At 42.7% G+C, this 11,266-nt stretch overlaps 2 protein-coding genes and 1 long non-coding RNA gene across 5 annotated transcripts in view; 2 read left to right on the top strand and 1 right to left on the bottom strand.

The window, feature by feature from the left end:
- The window catches only part of BPHL (biphenyl hydrolase like), a 57,026-nt gene extending 53,830 nt beyond the window's left edge, over positions 1-3,196 (top strand). Inside the window, exon 7 of the mRNA XM_027846569.1 lies at positions 2,839-3,196. Coding sequence (XP_027702370.1) covers positions 2,839-2,926 — 88 coding nt within the window. The 3' untranslated portion in view covers positions 2,927-3,196. The remainder of the gene's footprint in view (positions 1-2,838) is intronic.
- Positions 3,197-4,597: 1,401 nt separating this feature from the next.
- TUBB2A (tubulin beta 2A class IIa) lies at positions 4,598-8,590 on the bottom strand. Its single transcript, XM_027840685.1, has 4 exons — positions 8,442-8,590; positions 6,981-7,089; positions 6,519-6,629; positions 4,598-5,856 (listed from the first exon to the last, which is right to left on the bottom strand). Exons 1-4 carry the CDS (start codon positions 8,496-8,498, stop codon positions 4,796-4,798), a joined length of 1,338 nt encoding a protein of 445 aa, XP_027696486.1. The 5' UTR covers positions 8,499-8,590; the 3' UTR covers positions 4,598-4,795.
- A 61-nt stretch (positions 8,591-8,651) lies between these two features.
- LOC114026964 overlaps positions 8,652-11,266 on the top strand; it is a 29,343-nt gene continuing 26,728 nt past the window's right edge. The window contains exons 1-2 of one of the 3 annotated variants that reach the window (XR_003567196.1): positions 8,652-8,736; positions 10,354-10,462. This is a non-coding gene — a long non-coding RNA (uncharacterized LOC114026964). Of the gene's footprint in view, positions 8,742-9,503; positions 9,586-10,353; positions 10,463-11,266 lie in introns of those variants that run through there. The other 2 variants (XR_003567191.1, XR_003567193.1) reach the window with 2 other exon arrangements.

The following is an 11,266-nucleotide window of genomic DNA, read 5'->3' as shown; positions in this document are numbered from 1 at the left end:
TGATGACTTTGGAAGGTCTTATGGCCTGTGAAAGGCCTGGTGACAAAGTGGTTATGATTGATGGACATTTTCCTTAGCCAACTATAAGATTTCCCACTTCTGGACTTGACCAGTCAGTGAATTGTAACACCTTCTATTTTTAGTGCTCTCCCAAGTGTATAAAAGTAGCTAGAACCCAAGGTAAGGAAGATCTTGGACCCAATTATTAGGGACCTTTGAACTCTTTAATAAATTGATTAATCATGCTTGGAATTCTCAGTGACTTTTATTACAGATTGAAATTTTCTGGCCCTCATTTCTGAAGTTGTCAGTCTGTGTGATGGGAAAAAGATTTAGAGGAGAGGGTTTGAGGCAAATATGAGTTCCATTTTGGACATGATTAATTTGACCTGCCAATGAAATACCCAGGTAAATGTCCATCCAGTAGGTAACTGGCAATGAGAGTTAAATAGAGAATAAGTCTGGATCTGTAGTTTGGAAGTCATCTGTATAGATAAGCTAATCAAACCCCATTGGAGTTGATGAGATCACTGAGGGAGTCTAGTGCAGGGCTTCTTAAACTTTTTCCACTCCCGACCTCTTTTAGCGTTTTGGCAACATTCCTTGGCGTTGCATGGTGTGAGGACATTGCATAGTGCAAAAGTGCGCATGCTTTATGTTTACAACCAAGGCTGCAGTGAAGTTACATGAAGCAACATGGGCAAGCACTGCCAGACATACCTCAGATTCATTACGCATTTGATTTTGAATTAATATTTGGTGGTTGTGCATTCAGAAACCTTTTACTGTTGCCAGATTTTTTGCAACCCCTTACAGGGTCACAACCCACAGTTTAAGAAGCACTGGTAGAGGAAGAGAAGAGAGCACAGGAGAGCTCGTTGAGGGTCACCCATATTTAATGGGCAGGAGACAGTTGATGTTGACTTGGTAAAAGACAATGAGAAAAGGTCTGACCGTAGGAAGAGAACAGGTAGAGAGCAGTATCACCAATCATAGGATCACAGCTCTAGTATTTGAAGGGAGCTCATAGGCCATCTAGACCAATCCTCTCATTTTACAGATAACAAGGGATAAGAGAGAATCTAATCTGAGAGGAGGGAGAGTTGGCCAGAGTCCTAAACTGCTGAGGGGTAAAACAGAACAAGGACATAGAAAAGGATTTCACGTTTAAGCGATTGCTGGCAACATTGGAGAAAGCAGTTTGCAGGAATACATGTTAAAAGACTGAGATGTGAGTACATAGGGGCAATGAATATAGAAGCAAAGGTTAAGGATGGGCAGGCTAGACATCTTTCAAAGGAGTGAGGTGAGATTTCAGGATGAGAGACAGAGAGTAGGATGGTCTCTTTTATCCCTTCCAACTCCAAGATTGTGATGCTAAGATTGTAAGTGTTTTTTGACCAAAGGAGGATAGCGTGACTTAGAACTTTCAGCCTTTTAGTAGGAGCTAAGAAGCTTCTAAGTCCTGACTCCAACTTTCCCCTCCTTTAGCAGTAGAAGCCATTCATTAGTTGACCTTAAATATCCATTTATTTGAAGAATCAACTGCACAAACTCTCATCTAGCCTTAGAGAAGTCACCATAGTTCCCCTTTAGTCATTTCTTTCCTTCCAATCAATTTTATGGCCAAAAAATTCCTTTGCTTGATGATGCATAACAAATACAATGTTTACTTTGTATAATACTCATATTAGGGGGACGCACTAACAGCCATCTTACTAAGTATACTTTCAAGAGCTTGTTACCCACACTGTATTTCTAGTTATTTCAAGTTATTCTGCATCCACTGAAAAGCTAATATAAATGAAAGTATTATTTTTTTCACCATACATCAAAATTTCTTAACCTGGAGTCTGTGAACTTAAAAAAAAAATGATAACTATAACATTGTAACTGGTTTCCTTTGTAATTCTACATATTTTATGTTTAAAAACATTATTCTTGGGGATTCCATAGGCTTAACCAGTCTGGTAGTGTTCATGACATTAAAAAAAATACAATTAAGAACCCCTGCTATTTATTATTATTGTACAATAACAGTTTCTCCTCTACTCAATGGGTCAGTGGGTTTGACTACAGTATTTTATGGGCTCATTAGCCATTTCACGATAGTTGCAAAAGAATTAAAATTACAAACCACCCAAAGGGCAATGAAAAGATGTATGGTGGGTGTGAGCAGGTCGCAGCATGTTACCAACCAAGACTTGCATATAAGAAGTGGCATGGTATCCTTTCTCTCCTGTTAAACGACCAACAGTCTGAAGGTTCTTTAGAATTCATTTAGCAAAACCTCATTTTATAGATAAGGATGTTGAACTCCAAAGTGCGATGTTGTGACATCAGACTAGTTGGTAAAGCCGAGATTCAAACCCAATTCTTGATTGTATATCCATTATACCATGCTGCCTCTAAGGATGTGAATGATAGCAGAGATAGGCCAGTCAACAGAATGAAACAATAGACAAACCTGTTAAGGTTAACATTGGTACCCCCAAATACTATTTACAAACAGGATCGAATAGTCTTAGAATTGAAAGGGATGCCATAAGCCATCCAGTCCAATTCATCTCTGAACAGAATAAGAGGAAACACATTAAGTAGAATATTTATGGGAAACTTATGAAGACTAAGAATGTAAAGGAATTTCAAAAGCTGAAAAGGCATATTCAGGGCTTAAGAAAATGCAGTTTGCTCTGATAGAAAGAATACCTGTACCAATCAAAATAATCAAATCCTGGTTCTTTCAGAGTAGAGGTTAGGATGAGATCTTGGCTTTATGGATTTTTTTTTTAAACTGCTAATATTTATTTTTTGATATTCACTATTTTCTTCTTTTAGGTTACATCTGATGCCAGAAGGCAAGCACAACCTGCATTTGCGCTTTGCAGATGAATTCAACAAACTAGTAGAAGACTTCCTACAGTGAAAAAAAAAAAGTGGCCAAAATCTTTCTGGTTTTCACATACGGCCATCTTTAAATCATATTGTAAATTGCTTTTCTTTTAGAAAAAATAAGAATTATCAGGATCAATCATGTTTATGAGAGCACCTTAATTTTGTAGTAATAGCTACCCCATTCCCAAAAAGTAAATCTTACTAATGAAATTTCTTACTGATAAATTGTCAACCCCTTCCAAATTCTCCGTTTCTTCCTGTAAAATTCCTTTAGTTCTAAATAAATTGCTGTAGATTGGGCCATTTGTTTTTCATGTCTGGTATATTACTAAACAAAATTTTTAAAAATCTTGAAATTATGCTGTATCTTTCTTTTAAAAGCAGATAGCACATTTCCTGTTGCTTTATTTATAATCACAAGGGCCCTCAGAGAGGAAAAGAATATATTGTCCCACTTTAAGGTAAAAGAAATTTAGAATAATAAGCAACTAGTTAACAGTCACTTATTCAGCTTATTAATAAGGCAAATTATAACATGAAATCAAGGCAGTTTCCTCTGTCCCAATCTAGAACTCACTACTCTTCCAGGTCAATTTTGATAGGCTCACAGGTTTTAAAAAAAGGAATCATGATTTTTGTTACATAAGGGGCAAGAAGGCTGTTACTAGTATACTCTTTTATTGCTTCCACGATTTCCTTAAGTTCCATGTATGTATTTAAAAATGTGAATAAAGAAATGAATTATAAGATGATAAATTGTATAAAGGCAAGGCTTTAGATGCCCTTTTATGATTATAGGCAAGTGTAGTAGCTAGCTGTGTAAGACCATAGGCATGTCACTCTCTGGGCCTCAGTTTCCTTATCTGTAAAATGTAAGGATTGGGGCAGTTAGGTGGTGCAGTGGATAGAGCACTGGTTTTGGAGTCAGGAAGAACTGATATCAAATCCGGCCTCAAACACGTATTACTCACTTGCTGTGTGACCCTGGGCAAGTCATTTAACCCCAGTTGCCTCACCAAAAATAAATAAATAAATAAATAAATAAAATAAAATGTGAGGCATAGCTTGAGATGCCTGTCAGCTTGCATCTTTGATCCTATGATTCCCGTCCCAAGCCAAACTGTGTTATGTCTAAGTAAGTCTCATCACCAATTACAGGGAGGAACCATCTGACAATTCAACCCACTCCTTCTTTTCATCTGAGTTCCTAATGATCTCTGAGGAAATCCAGGCTGGAAACTTGCTTTTTTTCTCCTAGTAAAAGCAGGCTCAGGAGCTCTGCTAATGACCTCGGCATTCACTCCCTGCCTCTTCTCTGACCCACATGGTCCAACAGCAAGTTTATGTGCCCCATTCCAGTCCTGGACAGAGCAGGACATAACTGAACCTGCCAATGGTACTATACAGCACTTAAGTAGTAGTTTTATGAGATGGACTCGAGGGACTGAAGAAAGAGGGAGGGATGTAAGGGAGAATACATGTCCACAGGGAAAAGTAAGTAAATACAAAATACATACAAGGTAATTTGGGGTTGGGGAGGGCATTAACAACAGGGAGTATCAGGAAAAACTTCCTCTAAGAGGTGGTACCCAGTTGAGCCTTGAAGGTAGCCAAAGATTGTAAGAGTCCTGCTCATTTATTTTAAACATGTGAATTAAGGAAAAGTGAATTATAAAATTATAAAGAATAGTCAAGACGAGGCTTTAGGTACATGCCTTTTATGAGTATAGGTATTTTAACATAGATATTACCATAATTTTAAAGTGTTCCACATTATTACACCAACAATTAACTTCTGACAGTGGCAAAACTGAGCACCATATAGTATACAAGTAGAAAGACCATGCGTAAGCACAATAGTATACAGTCCATTTAAGATGCATAATGTATTCAGATGTCCCTAAGCCTCATCCTCCCCTTCTTCCTCCTCAAATTCCCCTTGTTCATCAGCAGTGGCATCTTGGTACTGCTGATATTCAGACACCAGGTCATTCATGTTGCTCTCTGCTTCAGTGAACTCCATCTCATCCATGCCTTCACCCGTGTACCAGTGCAAGAAAGCCTTACGACGGAACATGGCCGTGAACTGCTCTGAAATGCGCTTGAACAGCTCCTGGATGGCTGTGCTATTGCCAATGAAGGTGGCAGACATCTTGAGGCCCCGGGGTGGAATGTCACACACGGCTGTCTTCACGTTGTTGGGGATCCACTCCACAAAGTAGCTGCTGTTTTTGTTCTGCACATTGAGCATCTGCTCATCCACCTCTTTCATGGACATGCGGCCCCTGAAGATGGCGGCCACAGTCAGGTAGCGGCCGTGGCGGGGGTCACAGGCAGCCATCATGTTCTTAGAATCGAACATCTGCTGGGTGAGTTCAGGCACCGTCAGAGCCCGGTACTGCTGGCTGCCACGGCTGGTCAGAGGGGCAAAGCCTGGCATGAAGAAGTGCAGGCGGGGGAATGGCACCATGTTCACTGCCAGTTTGCGGAGATCAGCATTCAGCTGACCTGGGAACCGCAGACAGGTGGTGACTCCACTCATGGTGGCAGAGACCAAGTGGTTGAGGTCTCCATAAGTGGGTGTGGTCAGCTTCAGGGTTCTGAAGCAAATGTCATAGAGAGCTTCATTGTCAATGGAATAGGTCTCATCTGTGTTCTCCACCAACTGGTGGACAGATAGGGTGGCATTGTAGGGCTCAACTACAGTGTCTGATACTTTGGGGGAGGGCATCACACTGAAGGTATTCATGATTCTGTCTGGGTACTCTTCCCTGATCTTGCTGATGAGCAGGGTTCCCATTCCAGACCCAGTACCACCTCCCAGGGAATGGGTCAGCTGGAAGCCCTGGAGACAGTCACAGCTTTCTGACTCCTTCCTTACTACATCCAGGACAGAATCTACTAATTCTGCTCCTTCTGTGTAGTGGCCTTTTGCCCAGTTATTTCCTGCACCACTCTGGCCTGGAAGGGGAAGGGGAAGGAGAAAAAGGCCAAATTAGATGTTGAAATATTCTTGAAAGGGGCATTTTCAGTTCTCCAATTTTGACTATATTGAAAAATATGGTACTAATTTCAAAGATACAGATTTTCTGATTAATAATTCTTTAGATCAGAGGTGGGAATCCTTAGTTTTATATGTCTGTGGGTGGTGGTAGTGGTGGTGGTGTGAACTGAGACACCCCAAAAAGTACCTACTGGATTTTTTTTGACAGAGAAAAAGGTTCAAGTCAATTATAAAATAGGGACTCTAACTTTATGGAGGGGAGAACAATTCACAAAAAGGGAGAAAGGCAGACAGTAGGTAAAACAACTGTTTTATGTTATCACTGACTCTGAAATGCCAGCTAGCTAATTAATCAATGTTTACTGGCCTTTAGCCATTTTTTTTTTGCCTATAAGCCTGTAAAGATTTTACTCTAGTGTTAGCTTCTGCAACTCAATGGGAGTAGGAGTGGAAATTCTTCCTTGGTTAGTAGAGACAGCAACCAAAGCAATGTTACCCCACAGGCTGGATGAAATCTAGTGAAGGAGTGGTTAGGTCTGTGAGCTGATGTGTCACACCTCAGCTTGGCTGTAAGAAAGACAGTGAATCATTTAACTAGTTCCAATTTATGATTACATACCAAAAACGAAGTTATCTGGCCTAAAGATCTGGCCAAATGGTCCAGATCTGACTGAGTCCATTGTGCCAGGCTCCAAATCCACCAGGATCGCCCGAGGTACATATTTGTTACCTGTAAAAGGAACCAAAGCCCTTGTTAGATCTGTAGTCAATTTTTTAGTCACCAGAGGAGACAGTGCTCAATGCAGTTTCCTCATCAGTCTTGACTGGAGAAAATTCTAGCATGCAGAGAAAAAAAAATTGGTAGGATTATTTTTTTCTGCTTAAGAAAAATCATCCCCAAATAATAAATCTATGTAACCTTGTCAGCTATATGACATTTACAGGATTTAAAAGTGCCTCCTCAGCAGCAACACTCATCATGATTCAATTAACACATCTTTCATTTATGTTTCATTTCTATGTTGTTCATTAGCCATAGTATGGAAAAATTAAAAAAAAAAAAAGATACAAAAATAGTTACCAGCCGCTTCATTGTAGTACACGTTGATTCTCTCTAGCTGCAGGTCACTGTCTCCATGGTAACTGCCAGTGGGGTCAATGCCATGTTCATCACTGATGACCTCCCAAAACTGAAACAGATTTTTAGTGAGTAGTGAGTTAAGAGGGTATGAAAGACATTTCAATGTCACTAAAGATGGCCTCTTTTTTCTTTTTCCTACCACCTTCCTGGAACAGTGGCCACTCTGGTCAGATAGCTAAAGACACTATTCCAAGAAAAAGACAAGCAAGCACAAAATAGGGCATTTCTACCACCACCAGCAAGCAAAGCTGTTGTGGTGCCTGGATAGCTGCAGAGCTTCGGCCATGTTATAGCATGGAAGAAGCAGCAGTGAATTCATCAATTCCATTTTGAGGAAAGGAATGACAAGACAGTCTAACAGTGAAGGCTAATGCTACTTTGGATAGAGTCAGAAATGAACAGTATCAACGGCATTGCCTATTGATAAAACAGCCTTGGTTTGACCTAAAGCAGCCTGAGGCCCAAGGTTCAAGTTCTGACAGTTCCAATGATCAATGATCTTGGTACCAAACCCCACCCAATTCATCCAAGAAACATGATTTTTATGCCACTGACCTACATACTGGTTTAAACACCATTCACATAGAGCGAGTGCATGGGGGAAGGGCAGGCAGGAGGCTGGGGCGGGGGAGGAGGTGAGCTCTGAGACAATTTAGTGTTTTCTTCAAGAAGATTGTTGAATCTATTGTAAATTCACAGCAGGAAAGGGGTGAGGCTGAGGGTGAGCAATATGGCGGTTTGGAGAGAGACCACATCTTTGCCAGAGACATACACTCATGCCAAGCTATAACACCACTCCCCTTGTTAATTCACAGGCATGATTATAATAATTACATTACCTTAGAAGGATGATCCAAGCTTAGTCTTTGGAAGGATCGACAACGCACCCATATTGAGTTAGGGAATTTGTCTAAAATATCTTTTTATTATGTGAACCCTTAATCTTTAATTAATATTAATCTTAAACCTTAATCATAAACCATATTTGCCACTCAGTGTCTGAATGCATGAGTTTTTTTTAAATGGAATTCATACATGCGTGCACAAGCATACACATATATACCAGAATATGTACATATGAATTACATGAGCTTAACATGTCACTGGGTAAATATTCCAACTGAACTAGCCCTTAGATAAAATTACGCACAAGCCTATGTCCGTACGTCATCAGATGGCCACGGAAGAAAATACAAAGGGGTTTAAATAGGCTTGGGGTTTTTATTCTTTTTTTTAAGCTCGAGCTCTGATTCAGGGGAATTAAGGCGCAGGTTGAGAGGGGCCAGACCATCAGCGTGAAGGAATGCACAAACCCCAAGTGGCTGGCAGTTCTTACTGGCCCGTCCTTTCCCAGCCCGCAGAGCCACCCAGCACCCACTTCCTGACCGCCACATGCCTCACCTTGGCTCCTATCTGGTTGCCGCACTGGCCAGCCTGGATGTGCACGATCTCCCGCATGGTGCCTGCTTGCGACAGTGATTGTTCGTTTCCCCAGTCGGCCCAAGCTCGTGCCGATGCACTAGCTTTCCTGATCCCGAGGCTGCAGCTGAGAGCGGCCGAGCCCCAAGTGGAGCATTTTATATGGGGGGGCGGAGAAAGCACGCCTGTGCCCCGCCCCCTTCATTCACACGGTAGCCGCCAGCCAGCCTCGGTTCTCCCTCTCCGCCTCTGCGCACCACCCGCCCCGGCTGCCTCGGTGAGGTAATGCGCTAGCCCGGGAGGCGATTGCGAGCCCCTCTCGGCGCAGGGCGGGTCCGGGTGCTGCATTGTCCCGGGCACCGGGGAAAGGCGAGGGGTGGGGCCGAATGGGGAGCCGGGGACGCAGAGAAAGAAATAAAGGAGTTGGGGCATCGCTTTGGCCATTGGGGCACACGAATTGGGGAGAGGGGTGTGTATCTGCGTGCAACCTGGGCTGCACTGATGGGAGGGGTCTCGAGCTAGGCGTGGGCTGCGGGTGACTGCAGTGAAGGGCCTTGCCTGACCGCCCTTCCTCCTGGGGGTGTCCCTCCTCATCCTGTCTAGCTTCCTCCACTAATAGCCTGGACCCGTCTGTGTAGATCCCCGCCACCCACTGCACTCGACCCCAACCCCAATTCCTTCAGCGTCCTCTCGGAACCAAGAGGCTAGTCTGGCACCCTGGGCCGGGAATCGTACACCCCGGTGGAAACGTGGTCCTTCCTGCTTCCCCGAAAGTCTCCTCTTCCCCCACCCCTTTCCATTCCCACTTCCTCCTGCCTGCCCCTGTCCGGGGCTCTGGGCCCAGCTGAGGACCCAGAAGGGGTGGAGCGCTGCGCGTAGCAGGGATTTGGTGCCACTGGGGAGAGAAATCCATGAGCTGCCTCGTGGGTGGGGGCGAGGGGACAGGTTGGAAGAAAAGCCCGAAGTGAACCGGGTGGGGAAGCATAGGTGACCATCCTCCCGGCCTCCCGTCTAAGTCAGACGTCCTTCGGGGAGGGGGTGGGGAGTATGACTCGGGGTTGGAAGGACAACTGGTGGCTCGATTTCCTAAGCAGAGGCGGAAGAGGAGGCCTTTGCAGGTGCTAGGGTATGACACCTGGTTATTGGGGTGTTCCTTTCACCTTGTAGGGTAGAGAAAGCTGAGCCAGAACCCTGAGGAGCAGAGTGTGGAAAACTGGATCAGTGTGTGGGGGTGTGAAGGGTGTATGTTTTAAATCTGGAGAGAAGAGGTGAGGCTCCAGAGCTCCAGTTGTGGGGAGGGAGGGGAAATGGCCAGCTTCGGTTCTTTTCCAGGGCCGGGTGGGTAGAGCAGTAGAGCAAGCAGACCTCACAATTGATCTTTGAGTCACCATTGACCACTTTGAACTAGTCTCCCCTCTCCTTGCGTCTATAACTATAAAATGTGGGTGACACCTACCTCCTTACCAGTGTTTTGTGAGTAGAAAATGAGAGGGTATGGAGAAATAATAACTCAGCTTTAAGGTCGAGCTTGTAGTTCAAAAGATCCCATATAAAGGGCATTCTGATTCTCCCCCTACCCCACCCCTAGTTATAGGCATTCCCTCAGTCTTGATATATACTTTGTATATAAGTATTATACATATCATTTACTTGAATATATGTGTCCTCCAAAGAGAATACAGTTTCCATGAAGGTAGAGACTGTTTCATCTTTCTCCTTGTATCCCCCAGCAACATCAGCCGCTTAATACATTTGTTAAATTGAATTGCCTGTTAGTGGTTGCACAAGCTATGATATTTCCATATGCATATATAAAGTATATCAAGCACATAAGCACTTAATAAATGCTTGTTTGACAAACTTGATTATTTAACAGACTTTTTTTTTTTTTTAGAGACTACAGAATGCAAGGGAAATAGCGTTGGGTAGAGCTTTTTTGGAGTAAAGAAGAGTCCTACTTCTGATACATTCTTTTTGTGTCCCAGGCAGATTTTTAAACCCAGGTAAGTTTTTGATGAGTTGCCAACACACAGTCACCAGAAGGAGTTTCCACACTGAGGGCTCCATACCTTAAGAAAATGACAGGCTGAAACCCCACCTTAGTGAAAAGGAAAAAAGTCCTGGATACAGGAGATGCAAAGATGAAAAATGACATAGTCTCCGTCCTCAAGTCTTCCACATCTGGAAGGGATGTGACATAACTAATATTTATATGTCACTTTAAGGTTCATACATTATCTTATTAGATCCTCATTACAAACTGTATGGGGTCAGTGATCTGAGCATTATTAATACCATTTTACAGATGAGGATGCTGAGGCTGAGAAAGAATGTGATTTTCTCATGGTTTGAAACCTCATTGTCCTAATTTTAATCCTAACACTATTCATTATATCACATGTTCCTGATTCCAAATCAGGTCATTTTTCTATGATATTCCTCCTATCCCTTTAATGTACTCATGTTAGTATAATAGGAAATGGGCCTGTGACTTCATTGATCTAGGGAACTCCTTCTACCAATGCAGTGCAGTCACTTCTCTGCATTTTATTAGGGAGAATCCTAGGACACTAAGAATTTCGGTGCCCACATTCACATAGTATGTATCAGAAGTAAAATCTGAACCAAGAACTTCCTGGCTCCAAGGCCAGCTCTATCCATATCACTATATTGCTTCTCCTTGAGTATAACAAAGAGTCAGAAGGTTGAAAGAACCAGGCAAAGTTCTACAGGAAAATCAGAGGGAGAGATTTCAAGGGGAGTGGGAGAATAAAGATAAGAAAAGCCTTCATGGAAATAAATGATGG

Source organism: Vombatus ursinus, unplaced genomic scaffold (genome assembly GCF_900497805.2).
Source record: "Vombatus ursinus unplaced genomic scaffold, bare-nosed wombat genome assembly UNPS02000577.1, whole genome shotgun sequence".
In the NCBI taxonomy this organism is placed as follows: domain Eukaryota; kingdom Metazoa; phylum Chordata; class Mammalia; order Diprotodontia; family Vombatidae; genus Vombatus; species Vombatus ursinus.
The sequence above is the reverse complement of the archived record's forward strand: the minus strand, read 5'-3'. Positions and strand labels throughout refer to the sequence as shown.

Excerpts from the sequence above, each read along its gene's own strand:
- TUBB2A (XM_027840685.1), bottom strand. The coding sequence starts at position 8,498 with ATGCGGGAGATCGTGCACATCCAGGCTGGCCAGTGCGGCAACCAGATA. Across the intron at positions 7,090-8,441 it reads GCAACCAGATAGGAGCCAAG|TTTTGGGAGGTCATCAGTGA; the intron begins GTGAGGCATGTG and ends AATCTGTTTCAG. Across the intron at positions 5,857-6,518 it reads GCCAGATAACTTCGTTTTTG|GCCAGAGTGGTGCAGGAAAT; the intron begins GTATGTAATCAT and ends TTCCCCTTCCAG.